Source organism: Schistocerca serialis, chromosome 7, assembly GCF_023864345.2.
Source record: "Schistocerca serialis cubense isolate TAMUIC-IGC-003099 chromosome 7, iqSchSeri2.2, whole genome shotgun sequence".
NCBI lineage: Eukaryota > Metazoa > Arthropoda > Insecta > Orthoptera > Acrididae > Schistocerca > Schistocerca serialis.
In genome coordinates, this window is record NC_064644.1 from 72,515,660 (window position 1) to 72,532,621 (window position 16,962).

The window sequence follows — 16,962 nt, forward strand, 5'->3', positions numbered from 1 at the left end:
TATGTGTTTCTTTCCCTCTCTGAATGATTTCTCATTTTTGAAAAGGAGTACTGTCAGTCAGGTTAGTGCTGAGCTGGTTACTGTACATTGACGCGAAGCTTGACGGTATGGCACTTTGGTTAAGTTAGACCTGAGTTGTGGCAATGTGGACAAATGAGGTGGTAAAATGCCACAAGACGTAACCTCCAAGTATTCTGGAAGCTTCCAAGAACGGAAGTCTCGGTGCCTCAAGACAGTCACTTCCCTCCACTAGTGGAGAAACTGCGGTTAATCATAGATAAGCGACATACGTCATTCACGAGCTTCGCGATTTGCGAAATGTATCTGCCAATGACTGTTACGCTCCCATGTATCTCAGCACAAACTGTGCCGAACTGTTGCAGCCTCAATTCGTTACTGAGTGGTCAGTGTCTGGCTGTCACGCGAAAAGTTTTATTCCTTCTACTCTCAGGCATATTTCTTTGGTGAGAGTAGTGGAATAGGATGCAATTTGCCTCGCGAAATCTATTGAGTAGCAGTTACACAGTTCAGAAAGTTGACAACTGCCGGCAGAGAGATGCGTTGATCACATGCTCATCCATACCGTGGCCGATGACGCCACTGGCAGGGGACGACAAGGGGGCGTGTCAGCAGTGTGCGTTCCTCGAGGCCGGATCACGCAGTTATACAGTTTGTCTTCCTGACGACTTGTCTCGATCATTTATCGCTTTTGATGCGTTTTGTGTGCATCGCTATGACCTCGAGACTAGGCAGCAGAGTAAGTCGTAAAAATACTCAGCATCACCTCCGGATAAGTGTACAAAGACACGGAAGTCAGGTGGAAAATAAGAGCGGGTGTTTTTGCTGATTGTCATCATAGGCTCTTTATGACAGTAAGAGCAGGTACAGTAAAACTTAATGACAGTCTTCTGAGAAGATTGCGGAAGAACGTCGACTAGCAACGCAGCGATACACTGTCGAGGAACGTTCGTTTCCTGAAGATTAGTAGAGTCTGACAGTGAGCCAGGTGGCTATTTTGGGTATGAGTGTTGTTCCAACCTCCTTGTTCAGTCGACCTGGCACCCACTGTGGGTTTCCTTCGCTTAAAGAGTCACCTACGTGGCAGCCATTTCATGGCGACATGGAGCCGATGAATAAGAGGAACTGTTCCACAGAATCCATCATTTGACATTGCTTCTCTACAGCACACTTTTCCGCTCCACTTGGAAATAGCCTGATGTAAAGGCCGAAGCTGGTCGTGGACTTAATAAAGTTCTATTAATAACTGGAGCAGCTTATAGTAATTAACTGAACATACGGCTATAGAATCAGCATCCTCCGAATATGGAAAAACTAATAGTGCTTCTTTAGGCACAAGTGGGGTTCCTCAATCACTGTATCCGCTAGCTCATCCATGAGTGGGAGATATGTCATTTCGTGTAAAATGTCAAGCTTTATTAACTCTTATGTCGAGACTGTTATAAATGAGAACCTTCTTTCGTGGTGCTGATATGAACTTTACCGCATCAATGGTACGAAATACAATGAAGAAAAACACTGAAAGACTTATCGTACGAGAGGTCGCAAGCAGTTGCCTAGAGGATACGTACCGTGCACTTGTGCATCTCGCGAAGGTGGACCGCTGAGAAGTGGATCTTGAGCGCGCCCTTGTCGCAGAAGGTCTTGAGGCAGACGTTGCACTGGACGCGCTTCTTGCCGGTGGCGGGGTTGATGAGCTGAGTGCCAAGGTTGATGGGCAGGTGGGGGTCACCGCCCCAGTGTCGCCGGCCCGGCACGCCCCTCCTGGGCGTCGCCCCCGGGGGCAGCTGCGTCAGGGGCGGTAGGCCGTGGGGCAGCCCCGGAGGCAGTGAAGGTGGGGGCGGTGGGGGCGGCGCCAGCGGGGGCGGGCCGGGGCGCCGGTAGAGCCCGTCGCGGCTGAGGTTGAGGGCGCTGTGCGCGCTGTCCTCCTCGTCGTCGGTGCCCGAGCCGAACTCGCTGCTGCCGCCCCCGCTGCTCAACACGTCCGCCGCCGCCGGGGACTTGGTGTCCGCCGGTGGGGGCGGAGGAGGCAGAGGTGGAGGCGGAGGGGGCGGCAGCGGGGGCAGCGTCGGCAAGCCGCCGCAGGCCGCGGGGTGCAGCGCCAGCGCGCCCAGACCCACCAGGCCGGGGGGCGGCGCTGACGCAGACATCGACGCCGGCACCGGGGGGCTGACCGCGTCTGACAGGCGGCGGCGGCCGCTCGCCGCCTCCGGAGGACTCGCCAGCTTCCGGAAGTCGAACGGCTGCATGCTCTGCAGTCTGCCGGAAGGAACACGCTGTTCAGCACTTCACTAGAAGTTAACAGTCGCGATATGTATCACACGTCACATTTAAGGCTAATCGGCCTGGTGCAGTATCGCTTAAATCCTATTATTACGTAAAATATTGCCTCCGAATTGAAGGACACTGGCTCCGCTGCAGCTTGTCAAGCAGTTTGGTGGCGCCCGTAGCCGAGAGCGGTCGTGAGCCAAGCTTCACTGTTCGTGGCCTGAACAAAGGCATATTTTCTGCTGAGGATATTTAACTGTAATACTTTGCCATTCAACACGAAGTTCATGGTCTGCGTTCAGACGGTAAGATAGAACAGAGCATTCATTTAGGTGAAGATGTAACATTTTGCAGTCAGCTGGAAGTGTTTGACAGGATGTGATGGCGAATCAGCAACTGCGAAAAGAATTGCAGTAAGCGTTCGAGCTGCGGAATAAATTTATGGGACCCCTTAAAAATATGTGTACTCATTCCTGGAAAGTAGCCTGCACATTCCTGTAGCAGTTTCAAACAGCCATATCGTCAGCGGAGCCACGACAGCGAATTATTTTCTGCAAGATGAATTTTTAGAAGACGCCTGATGATCTGTCATATCTTTGGCGACGTGTTTCTGACGTTGTAAATTTCCACCTACAACTATGACGTGCACTGTTAAATTGTCACGATAATCCACACTCTTGCTTCCGCATTTAAGCGGAAGTGCACGCACACCACAAGTTTTTATGTTTGCATCTGACTTTATTATTCCACATCACGCCGAATTTTGGACATGCGATCCACCTGTTCTCATAAAGAGCTGCGAGCGGAAGTCTTACATACGCTCACTTCCTGAACACAAATAGATTGAAAGGACCGACAGTGAAATCTACTTAGGATTACTGTTCTTCCTGACGTGATGGAGTTCACAACCTTACTCGTTTTTCCTCCACTGTCGTCTCCAAGCTTGTGTAACTGATAGTGGCTTCATCTGAAGATAATGGGTACGAAACTTACAGAAACGATGCGGCAAGACGACGCCACCGCTTGGTCCATCACTCAAAGAGGTTTTATCAGTTTGACAAAAGCCGCGCGGGACTAGCCGAGCGGTCTAAGGCGCTGCAGTCATGGACTGTGCGGCTGGTCCCGGCGGAGGTTACAGTCCTCCCTCGGGCATGGGTGTGTGTGTTTGTCCTTTCAATAATTCAGTTAAGTAGTGTGTAAGTTTAGGGACTAATGACCTTAGCAGTTAAGTCCCATAATATTTCACACACATTTGAATTTTTTTTGACAAAAACTCAGAATCCAAAATGTTAGTCACTCCGTCATGAAACTAGGAGGCTGTTCGCTTTGAATTATTTTAGATGCTGTTGATACGGTAGTAGACGATCATGTGATCGTTCACCGTTGACTTAAGTCACGACAGTATACAAAAAATAAACTGGATAACAGCTGACTGTAGGATTGGAGTGTGGTCAAACGATTCTTAATTTTCCCTTTTCCAGTTGATACAAGGGTTGGAGTACACCGACGGCGCAATAAGGAGCTTAACCTGCAGAATGTGGAGGGTGTAGTTCAAGGTACAAGTGGTTCTGTGGTATTTTCGAGATGTTTTTCGTACCATGACTTGGCCCCACTCATTCAGGCAACTGTAAACACGAACCAGGATGTTTATTTCAAAATATTCTCTGGATAAGTGTTGCCTCAATCACCTAGATCTTCATGACTGTGGCTGTGGCCACTCGCGTCTTCGAAGATGATTAGTGCCGCGTGCACAAGGCTGCAGAACTACGTCCTTGGTTTGACGAACTCTCAGGCATTTTATCGTTCCGCTACTGGTCACTAAATTACCCGATGATAATCCCATAGAAAATGTCTCGGACTGTTAAAAATGGGTGAAACGCAGCAATCAACAATCCCCGCAAATTGGTAGCTCTCTTGGCTCCAACATCGATGAGTGGCCTCAGATGCACGTGTATAAGTGAAAAGACTTGTGGACTCCCATACATGCCGAATTGGGGACATAAAGACTAAAGACGATGTTACATGGTTTTAGGGTGATATCCCCTGGGTGATGATTTTTTTTTGTCTTGTATGCTTATCATTCATGGCCGTGGTGGAGGTCGTCCTCTTTTCTGCTTGTAACGCCAGAGAAGTTTCCAGCGTGCAGTGGTCTATGTTTGGCGCTTACTGGGCTCGTGTGAGGGCTAGTTAGTCTCTCATTGAAACATTTATTTTCCAGGACCTGTTGAGAGGAAACATGTAAGAAGTCCTTGCACGAAGCTGCACATTGGAGAAGAATAACCTTAGTGAGAACAGGAAATGTGTAATGAAAGTTGAAATCATTTGTTCGCCTGTGGCTCATCTGGTAACACCTGTGCTGGGTGTTGAGGTCGTGGTCACTTTGTAGAGAAGCTACGTTTCCCGGCTTTTACTGACGTTAATGATCCATTGTGATCCACACTATATTGATTCCAGTATGGAACATTCAAATAATTTGCGATGTCGTTTTCTGTGTGAGGGTTTGGTATACTCAACGGTTTTCCTTTTGTTTGTGTACTTTAGAGTGTGTACAGGTCACTGGTAGGAAGTAGACAGTATCGTGCAGTTATAAACTAGGAGAAATTGAAATTTTATGGAAGAAGCGGGCATGTAACTGAAGCGATTGAATTACATTTGGCCGACCTTGGTGGGCGAGCGGTTCTAGGCGCTACGGTCTGGAATCGCGCGACCGTTACGGTCGCAGGTCCGAATCATGCTTCGGGTATGGATGTGTGTGATGTCCTTAGGTTAGTTAGGTTGAAGTAGTTCTAAGTTCTAGGGGACTGATGACCTCAGATGTTAAGTCCCATAGTGCTCAGAGCCATTTGAACCATTTTTTAATTACATTTGTTTTTGGGAAAAATTTAAGTGTGCCATTGTTTGCGACTTTGAACTGATATCGTATTTTGACGTTTTGGAGATTATTGGTGTCTAGAAATCATATAGAGGCGGTGTATTGACTGTTAACGGTGAATGAATTAATGAGGCAATGGAATACAACCTTTAAATACGGATCGTTGGAATCCGTTAACGGCACAGATAAGTATGTCGCAGTCCATTTAGGACCATGCTGAATAGTAACTAGTGACGACTAAATATTGTGATCCAACAAGCCTTGAACTGAGGTACTTTCTTTTCTAAGACTGAGACATTCATCTGGGACACAGTGTCTAATTTTGGCTCAGATCCGCATCTCCCTTCCCCCCCCCCCCCCCCTCCCTCATGGCAGGTCAAGCGAACTGGTTAACGCACAGGACTTGTGATGGGAAGAGCAAGTATCTTATACACGGCCCCGCCTCGCCTTTATGTAGTGCGTTTTGAAAATCTGTTCTTGAAAGATTGAAACACAAACATTTTAAGTTAAAAAAACAGCCACCATATACATTAACTTAGACAGATAGATATGTTATTTATGCCGCTGATTGTAAAACTGTACTACATTTATTTTATTAGGAAATTAAGCTATTAATTAAAGCAAATACTACTATTCCCGATTTTCTGCACATCCCCGAGGCGAGAGAAAAGAGAGAAACTATTTAACGTCATACCCTCTGTATAGGAGCAATTTTGGTCCAGGTCATTTTTAAGGCGACGTCTTTCAAACTGAAATATCTGGTGGTCACCAAGATGGCGGTGACCGCCAGAGAAGCTTCCTGGTTTGAATAAGGACGTCAAGAGCGCAGGATTACATTCCTGAAAGACTGTTGGGAGTTGACATCAGGCATACTCATCAGATCTGGAGAGCTGTCTCAGAACTCGCTTGTAAGACAGACGTAGCTTTTTGTAGGAACAGCTTTATAGGCTGGCAACAGAAAATAGTGCCCGCTCTAGCGATCTGCTGTTTCCTTGCTGGGAGCGAGATTTTAAATAGGACCCAGCTGGGTCACTCAGCCTCACTCTGCTTGGTGTCCTGGGGCAGTAAACATGTGACGGACGCGTTCATCACAGAGGAGCTCGTGGACAACCGACCGCCAACGTCGGCACAACACGGCGAGATGCTGCGGCCTACAGGACAGGTACAACGCCATCATGATCCACAGTCCCTCATTCATAGATTACGTTTTTGTAACTTCTATTTTACCTGTCACTTGTAACAAGTGAACTTGTAATCTTTCGTAGTGATTTCAGTGCTTAATATTTGTTTTCTTTTGCTTTTTAAATACTGCAGACAGAATATGTCGCAACTAAGAAATCGAATTTGCCCCATTCTCATTTTTATGATCGCGTTATCGCCCTTCCTCTTCGCCTACACCCTTACGATTAGATTCTATTAATCAATGTTCGAAGTGGCTGCTGGATTCACGATTACGAGTATGATCTAGTCAGATACTTCCAAGGCCATACAATTTGGCATCGACTTCGTGGGGTTCCTTTTGCTGGTGGAAGTGGTGGGCAGCTGAGATACAACACCACAAGGTCCACGACATTACTTACATAGAACATGCCATAAAAACAAAAATTACTTAGTATAGATTTACAAACTAATAGATACGCTATTGGTGCTTCCATTATTCGTAATGAGATGATAATCAAAGCGTCGAACAAGTCAATAAACGTGAGACATATTCTCATTTTAAAGTTAATGTCAAACTATAACAAACATATAAATGTGTATACCTTGTTATCTCATAACATAATACCTTTTTCAGGAATCATCAGGTGTATTTACTAAGTGTTGAAACGTATGCCAAGTAACAGACACGAGAAATTGTGACAGACGCTGCAAACCGTTTCTTGAACTCCATGTAGCGGCAGTGTATTAATGAAAATGGTTATAAACAATGTATCCCTTCTTCAAACCAACACCTCAGTACTAGAAGTAAGAATAAACTTCATAAAAATCGATGACACTTACTGCGGTCCAGGAAGGCGTCCATTACTCAGGAAGACACAATTTCAATAATCTGCCAGAAGACACAAAAAATTTAATTACCAACTCGGTTCACTTTAAACGTTCTGGTAGCCTAAAGAATTTACTGGTGGCCGACTCCTCCTACTACATTACGATTTTTATAGCAGAAGGCCGATGTGGATGAGCGGTTCTAGGCGCTGCAGTGTGGAACCGCCCAACCGCTACTGTCGCAGGTTTGAATCCTGCCTCGGGCAGGGATATGTGTGATGTCCTAAGTTAGTTAGGTTTAAGTAGTTCTAAGTTCTAGGGCACTGATGACCTCAGATGCTCAGAGCCGTGTGAACCATTTAAACCATTCGATGTAGATATTATCAATAATATCAAATACCACGAATGTTACGTAATGTCTGACTTCCACACATTTCTAGTGCAGTAATGTGTTCACTGTAAATGAGAGTCCTAAACAGATTTTCTATTTGTTATTGCGTGGCTATATTAGACTAAAGATTGTCATACGAAACTTAGTGTGTTACAAATTTTCATAAGTTTTGGCAAATTTTTGTTACTACTGAAAATATGTTTGAGATTTATTTTTCTTACTTCCCATCCATAACGAATGTTTCACTTAGAACTGCGGACGGACCATTAACACATGTATTTTTATTTTCTTAAATTTCTATTGTAAACGTGTATTAAGCCCTCTCTTTTTATGACATGTCTACATCTTGGAGGATTTCCTTACTAATGCATCTGTGGAACAATAAACATGTCTCATCGATCTATAAACCGTGACTTGAAGATCGACGATTGATAGAAATTACTTGTCAGGAAATAAATACTACTGACAACGGCTTCTGCTGGTGTCACTATGTCGTTTCTCTAAGTACTTACATAAACAAAAGTTTTGTGTCCCCCGATATGGCGGGCAGGTGTGCTGCTAGTGTGACTGATCTTGTCCCAATCGGAAGGTCATCCCTGACGTCGTTTGTGAACATACTTTATACAAGTTACCATGATAGCTTCCTACGGGGAGAATGTTGCACTCGAACGGATTGTAGCGTTTCAATTGAAAGTAAAGCACGAGTAGAGACGTACTGGAGACGTCTCTGGAATAGTAGAGTAAGCATCCATCATGTCACGTAGGACAATCGTGACCAGTAATAGGGTCAGCATCATCACGTTGCGCTCAGAAGGCTTGTCAACAAGGGAAGTTGTTCGACGAGTGCACGAGAGTCAGAGTGATACGATGCAGGCGTGGAATCAGTTCTAATTGGTAGGCAGTGTCGGAGACTTACAAGGTGCAGACCGTCTGTAGTTGACCGGTGATCAGGATGGTCGATATCTAAGACTTCTGAGTTGAAGGAACCGTAGATTGGATGGTTCAGAACTAAATTTGGCGTTGAAAGAGGCTACTACAGGATGTCATGTATCGCATCCAACTATTAAGAGACTATTGCACGATGGGAATATCCATTCGGGACTACAATGTTGAGACACCACATCGTACAGCATAACACCATGGATTCCGTTAAAGATGAAGAAGAAATCATGACCGCCAGGTTGTGCGTCGGTGTTGTTTATGGGTGAAACTCGGACTGTTTGTACCCTTGATAATCGCAGACAACATGTTTGGAAGCAACAAGGTAAAATCGAACGCCTCCAATACCGTGTTCCACATGTGCAACAATGTGGTAGTGGAATGGTGCTCAGGGATGGCATCACATGGGGTGTTATGTGGTTGCTGAGGGCAATCTCACTGCTCTACGGTACGAGCAAGAGATTCTGCAGCCTGTCGCAAACACTTTGGTGGCAGTTTCATCTGGATGGATGCTAACCAGCTTGCTTATCGTGTTGTTGCCTTGAACACGTTTCTTCAGCATGCTACCATCACCAGGATCGAGTAGTCTGCCTGTCCCAAGGACATGGTTGCAACCGAATATGTGGTGGGATCGATTCAAACGACCTGTTTTTGGACTGCACTGCTTAGGCAGAATCCGCTGAAGAGTGGGACAATTTGGACCAGAGCTTGTTTGGTGATCTCATAGATGGTATTCCACGACGGCTTCAAGCCTACATCCGAACAAGAGGACGTTCCTCCAGACATTAATGCTGCACAGGAGTGCTATGAACCCCCTCTCCCCTCCCCTCCCAATGGGGAACAGACTAATTTTCTACTTCACACAAAATGTTTGCTTTATTTATTTTTTTCTTATTTAGTGATCTGGACACATTGCAAATAAATATATGCCCAAATATCGGAGCCAGTTTTGATTTTATGGGCAATTAATTTGGAAATAAAGAGGTACTGCAAAACTTTCGTTATTTTGTATATATACTCTAAGAAAAAAAAACGTGGAAGCTACGCAAATTGGTAACAAACTGGTATTCATACAGGTATCGACGAAAAATGTAAAACTTTCGAGGCCGTTGGATAAATGTGTGATGTGCAGCGCAATTTCACCGCGCAGCTGGCAACGACAGTAAACGGGGGAAATATCGGTACCAGGGCACAAAGTCTTTGGGAATTTCATTCAGTGTACTCAGTTGGACAGTAACTATGCCTCGCATACATGAGCGTGACAACATACTCGGATGCCAGCATTTGACACAGGACGTGTAGTTGGTCTCAAAGAAGTCGGTTGGAGTATTCGGCGAATCAGTCGACATCAGAGTAGAAGCGATGCCACTATTCGACGATGTTGGCTGGAATGAGTGAACCATGGCTAAACCCAACGTTAAGAAGGAAGTGATCCTCCTAGAGAGACCGAAGGATGCGATGACCGAGCACTCAATTCTCCGGGTTCATCATTTAAATCGATCCGACGTGCAACTGCTGCTTCAGTGACCATGGCTCACAGAAAGGGGACTGAGCTTCTTGAGCCAACTAGCAGTTACTGCTACGTCTACATCTACATTTATACTCCGCAAGCCACCCAACGGTGTGTGGCGGAGGGCACTTTACGTGTCGCTGTCATTACCTCCCTTTCCCGTTCCAGTCGAGTATGGTTCGCGGGAAGAACGACTGCCGGAAAGCCTCCATGCGCGCTCGAATCTCTCTAATTTTACATTCGTGGCTCCTCGGGAGTTATAAGTAGGGGGAAGCAATATTTTCGATACCTCACCCAGAAACGCACCCTCTCGAAACCTGGACAGCAAGCTACACCGCGATGCAGAGCGCCTCTCTTGCAGAGTCTGCCACTTGAGTTTGCTAAACATCTCCGTAACGCTATCACGCTTACCAAATAACCCTGTGACGAAACGCGCCGCTCTTCTTTGCATCTTCTCTATTTCCTCTGTCAACCCGACCTGGTACGGATCCCACACTGATGAGCAATACTCAAGTATAGGTCGAACGAGTGTTTCGTGAGCCACCTCCTTTGTTGATGGATTACATTTTCTATGGACTCTCCCAATGAATCTCAACCTAGTACCCGCCTTACCAATAATTAGTTTTATATGATCATTCCACTTCCGTACTCATACTCCCAGATATTTTACAGAAGTAACTGCTACCAGTGTTTGTTCCGCTATCATATAATCATACAATATAGGATCCTTCTTTCTACGTATTCGCAATACATTACATTTGTCTATGTTAAGGGTCAGTTGCCACTCCCTTCACCAAGTGCCTATCCGCTGCAGATCATCCTGCATTTCGCTTCAATTTTCTAATGCTGCAACTTCTCTGTATACTACAGCATCATCCGCGAAAAGCCGCATGGAACGTCCGACACTATCTACTAGGTCATTTATATATATTGTGAAAAGCAATGGTCCCTTAACACTCCCCTGTGGCACGCCAGAGGTTACTTTAACGTCTGTAGACGCCTCTCCATTGAGAACAACGTGCTGTGTTCTGTTTGCTAAAAGCTTTTCAATCCAGCCACACAGCTGGTCTGATATTCCGTAGGCTCTTCCTTTTTTTTTTTTTTTAGGCGACAGTGCGGAACTGTATCGAACGCTTTACGGAAGTCAAGGAAAATGGCATCTACCTGAGAGCCTGTATTTAATATTTTCTGGGTCTCATGAACAAATAAAGTGAATTGGGTCTCGCACGATCGCTGTTTCCGGAATCCATGTTGGTTCCTACCGAGTAGATTCTGAGTTTCCAGAAATGACATGATACGCGAGCATAAAACATGTTCTAAAATTCTGCAACAGATCGATGTCAGAGATATAGGCCTATAGTTTTGCGCATCTGCTCTACGACCCATCTTGAAAATTGGGACTATCTGTCCTCTTTTCCAATCATTTGGCACCTTCCGTTCCTCTAGAGAGTTGCGGTACACGGCTGTTAGAAGTGGGGCAAGTTCTTTCGCGTACTATGTGTAGAATCGAATTGCTATCCCATCAGGTCCACTGGACATTCCTCTGTTGAGTGATTTCAGTTGCTTTTCTATTCCTTGGGCACTTATTTCGATGCCAGCCATTTTTCCGTTCGTACGCTAGCAAGTCCATTTGCAATGGTGTCGGGCACATTCGACCTTCAATCTCATCGACTGGAGCAACATTGTTTTCAGCGATGAGTTCCGCTTGTAACTGAGCCCCTATGACCGGCGAAGACGAGTCTGGAGACCCCCCGGACAGCGGTGGAATACCAACCTGTCTGTCAGCAGCCATACGGCCCGACAGCCATGAGTGACGTCCCGCCATTTCATTTCATAGCAGGACTCCCTTGGTCGTCATCCGCGGTACCCCTGCAGTACAGTGATTCGTCACCGATATTACACGTCCAGCTTTGTTGCCCTTCATTGCAAGCCATCATGAGAGTGCACTTCAGCAAGATAACGGCAGCCCACGTACGTCGAGTGTTCCTACTGCCTCTTTTCGTGCTTGCCAAACCCTACTTTGGCCAGCAAGGTCGCCTAATCTCTCCAGAACTGAGAACGTTTGGAGCATTATGGGCGGGGCACTCAAACCACTGCGGAACACTGACGATATGACAGTGATATCACTCAGGAGGACATCCAACAACTCTATCATTCAAAGCGAAGCCCAACAACTTGAATGAGGACCAGAGGTCGACCGATGCGTTATAGTCTTGGTCAGTTTTTGGAGCTCTTTCTCTTGAATAAATCATCCAGCTTTTCTGAAATTGTAATCATTTGTTTTTATGCATATGTACGTCACATCTACCGATTTCCGTCCCATTCGGATAAATTTTTGGAGTGGCGTCGTATTTTTTTGTTTGTTTTATATACCGGGTGATCAAAAAATATAAATTCGAAAACGTAATAAACCAGGGAATAATGTAGATAGAGAGGTAAAAATTGACACACATGCTTGGAATGACATGGGGTTCTATTAGAACAAAAAAAAAAAAAACCAAGGTCACAAAATGTCCGACAGATGGCGCTGGACAGCAAAACTGCTATCGTGACGGGTGAGAGGTACGCCGATATTTTACAGAATCGCATCATCCCCAGGCTGACTGATTAACACCTGCTGGAACGTACGATGTTTATACAGGATGGCGCTCAACCCCATATTGCCAGAAGCGTGAAAGATCTCTTGCGCGCGTCATTTGGTGATGATCGTGTGCTTAGCCGCCACTTTCGTCATGCTTGGCCTCCCAGGTCTCCAGACCTCAGTCCGTGCGATTATTGGCTTTAAGGTTACCTGAAGTCGCAAGTGTATCGTGATCGACCGACATTTCTAGGGATGTTGAAAGACAACATCCGGCCGGCCGGAGTGGCCGAGCGGTTCTAGGCGCTACAGTCTGGAACCGCGCGACCGCTACGGTCGCAGGTTCAAATCCTGCCTCGGGCATGGATGTGTGTGATGTCCTTAGGTTAGTTAGGTGTAAGTAGTTCTAAGTTCTAGGGGACTGATGATCTCAGACGTTAAGTCCCATAGTGCTCAGAGCCATTTGAACAACATCCGACGCCAATGCCTCACCATAACACCGGACATGCTTTACAGCGCTCTTCACAACATTTTTCGTCGACAACAGCTATTGTTGAGGAATGACGGTGGACATATTGAGCATTTCCTGTGAAGAACATAATCTTTACTTTGTCTTACTTTGTTATGCTAATAATTGCTATTCTGATCAGATGAAGCGCCATCTGTCGGACGTTTTTTGAACTTTTGTATTTTTTTGGTTCTAATAAAACCCCATGTCATTCCAAGCATGTGTGTCAATTTGTACCTCTCTATCTACATTATTCCGTGATTTAATCAGTTTTCAAATTTATACTGACTTTTTGATCACCCGGTATGAAAACTGTGTTGCAGTGTCTGGAGAAAATATTCTGGAAATACCTGTTAAGTGGTGAGACGCTCACGGAGCTGGCCCCCGGCGGCGACCTCGGCAGCGGTCCGTTCGAGCTGCTGCTAGAGACCACGGGTGGGGGCGGATGCAGTTGCGGGGGCGGTGGAGGCGGCAGCTTGAGGAAGCTGAACTTGTGCAGCGGCGGCGCGCCGGCGGGGTGGGGCGGCGTCAGCGGCGGCCGCGACGGCGGGCTGGGCCGGCGGGGGCGGCCCGGGGGCCGGCGCTGCGGGGGCGGCGGGGGCGGTGGCGGCGGCGCCGAGGCGGCGGCTGCGGCGGCGGCCAGCAGCTGCAGCGCGATGGCGCGCGTCTCGCCGAAGCGCAGGAACTGGCGCAGCACCAGCGGCTCCTCCTCGGCGCTGCAGATGTGCCAGCGCTCCAGCGTCGCGCCGTGCGTCTCCTGCAAGCAACATCACTGCTGGGACACCGCATCGTCCTGGAGAACCCGCGCGGGCGGCGTTCGTTTCCCGCCTGACGCTGTGCACGCGGCCTGCAGGTGTCTCAGCCGCCATCACGCGGGAGGCTCTCGCTGAGTGCGGGGCGACAGGCGTGTGGCCCTGTCACGTGGCTAAGGGAACATGGGTGATGTACAGGGGTTCGACAAAGACACGGAAACACGAGAAACACAACACCGTGCCATGCCTAATGTTATGGCCTTACCAAACTTCAGTCGTCTGCGGGTAATTGTGGGATCTTTGCTCTAGGTCGTACTTGATTGGGACTATAACACATGAAATATCAGTTCGCTTTTTTTCATGGAATGATAAAAAGATTTACTCAACTTTATACAATTCATAGCCACAGGAATGTGCTGCATAATTACAACCGATGCACAAATTTACTAAACTCTTTTCCTGAACTAGTTGAAAAGTATAATTCCATTTAAGACATGTGTTCCACATGAGCACTAAGTAGTCGATGTCGTCTTCTTGATCGGATGTCAAAAACTGGGCAGAGCCTTCCTCTGTTCGGCTATGTATCAGCGAACATGTAATAAGACGAAAGCGAAAAATGTGTGTTCACTCAGTAAGGACATCACCTAATAAAATGTCACTCATTCCTGACAGAGAGCTCGTTTACATTTACGTAACGTAACGTCAATTATTACAGAAATTATTTCTATTTCTATTTCATAAAGGACATGAAGATGATGAGATCCATATTTTAGAAAGTGAAGTACTTCAGGCGTTGAGAACAGGAAAGAATGGTAAATCATCGGGACCAGGCAATATCAATCTGGAGTCTCTGAAATATGGTGGTGACAAAATTGTGAAACTGATAACACAGCTCTTCGACAAAATGATACATGGAGATTCAATACCCAACGAAATGAAGCTAGGTTACATTAATACAATATTTAAGAAAGGGGATCGCAAAATTTGTTCAAACTATCGAGGAATTTGTGTTACAAACACATTAATGAGAATTTTTGCGAAAGTAATTAAAAACAAACTGGAAAAAAATTTTAGAACCCAAGAAGAACAATGTGGATTCACGGCTGGGAGATCATGTGTAGACCATATTTTCACATTACGACAGATTTTGGAGAAACATAGGGAAAAATCAAAAAGTATAGGATTAATTTTCGTAGATCTAGAAAAAGCGTATGATACTGTTCCAAGAATATTACTTTGGAGAGCACTACATATGGCAAACATAAACCTTTCCTTGATTAAAATAATACAACAGATGTATAAAGATAACATTTGCCAAGTGAAAGTTGGTAATAAACTTTCACAGAAATTTAGAACAACCAAAGGCCTTTTACAGGGCTGTCCCGTGTCACCATCATTATTTAAAATCTATATAGATATTAGCCTTAGAACATGGTCTCGTAAATGTAATAGTATGGGATTAGAAATAAGAGATGGAGTTTACCTACATCATTTATTATTTGCTGATGATCAAGTAGTCGTAGCACAAGATGGGGAGGATGCTAACTATATGTGCAATCAACTAGCAGTAGCATACAAAACTTGGGGTTTGAAGATTAATTACCAAAAAACAGAATACTTGACTAATGATTCAGATGAGCTATACATTGAAGGAAAGAAAATCAAAAAGATAAACACTTTCTGTTATTTGAGATCCATTTTAGAAATCGAGGGAAAATCAGACTCAGAAATCAATAAAAGAATTAGTAGCGGACGGAGGGTCATTGGGATGCTTAACTCAGTCTTATGGAGCAGGAATGTAATGAGCAGAACTAAAAAATTAATATACAAATCCATATTAGAGAGTGTGGTTCTGTATGGAACGGAGACCTGGACAATTAACATGAAGCACATTAAAAAATTACAAGCTCTAGAGATGGACTTTTGGCGAAGATTGGCAAGAATCTCCAGGAAAGAAAAGATAAGGAACACCGAAGTAATAAGGAGAATGGAAATAAAAGAAAGAGTATATGACGTAATGGATAGGAAGAAATTACAGTGGTACGGGCATGTACGACGAATGGAGGAAGCCAGAATACCAAAATTGATACTGGAGTGGGAACCGGAGGGGAGAAGAAGAAGAGGACGACCTGTGACCACCTGGCTCCAAAATGTACAGCACACAATGAGGAGAATGGGCGCAGAGGAAGAGGACACGCAAGATCGAAACACCTGGAGAAATATTTTGAGAGTATAGTTTAAGAACGTTTATTGTTTGTATTGTCATTTCCAGGTAAATTATTATGTTGGAGATAAGCCTCTGTAATGAGGAAAAGCTCAAAATAATAAAAATAATTTCTATTGCTATCATCGGAAAGCCCCACAATTATTTAGAAAACGCGAAAATGATAACTTTCTTTGTATGAAGCATAACGCATACTCTCCGCTAACTTAATCCCAGTTCCGGAACGTCGCGTCTCAACCAACTATACTATACTGTGTAAGAGGTCCGAGCAGATGTAATTTCGATGTATTGCTCATACGCTGCCTGCGATATGCAAGATATAAGAGAATCTCTGACCAGAGAGCAGTGTTGACTGCAGTAGGAACTGTGTAGCTGTAGCAGTAAGCTGTTGCTAGTCTGCAGTCTGCTCTGGTCTGGTCTGGTGTATCGTGTTGGCTGGGCCGGTCGCGGTGCAGCGATGTCGGAGCCTGAGTATTATTGTATAAGGTAAAAAGCAGCCTCGCGCATATGTAGTAATGTTATCTCAGATCCTATGTAAATGTTTTAAAAATCTCGTAATAATAATCTTTCTCATAAAAAGTAACTTTTAACAACGATTCATTTCAATTTAAAGAATTTACTAATTTCTCCAATCCATGATCATCCCGATTGTTGCAAAAGAAAAATCAGTTGATTCCTTTCATAAATGACAAATCTATCGGCGAGTATTGCACAGGGCTGTGCCAGAAAAATTTATTGTAAGAGCAGATATATATGCGTTATCCGGCGACTTCATTGAGGTAAGAATTTTTCTCATTTTTACTTAGAATGATCTTTCAGGGCCATGACTCAACACTGCTGACATCCAAAATTTACCAGGTTAAATTCACAGTCAATTATTGAAAAGTTATAAGTGAGGAACAATTTAATTGAGAGG

At 45.1% G+C, this 16,962-nt stretch overlaps 1 protein-coding gene across 1 annotated transcript in view; it reads right to left on the reverse strand.

Annotated features, from left to right (window-relative positions):
* The window catches only part of LOC126412894 (uncharacterized), a 745,825-nt gene that overhangs the window by 15,436 nt on the left and 713,427 nt on the right, over positions 1-16,962 (reverse strand). Inside the window, exons 5-8 of the mRNA XM_050082784.1 lie at positions 13,715-13,827; positions 13,421-13,528; positions 2,062-2,277; positions 1,590-1,989 (exon numbers count right to left, since the gene is read on the reverse strand). Coding sequence (XP_049938741.1) covers positions 1,590-1,989; positions 2,062-2,277; positions 13,421-13,528; positions 13,715-13,827 — 837 coding nt within the window. The remainder of the gene's footprint in view (positions 1-1,589; positions 1,990-2,061; positions 2,278-13,420; positions 13,529-13,714; positions 13,828-16,962) is intronic.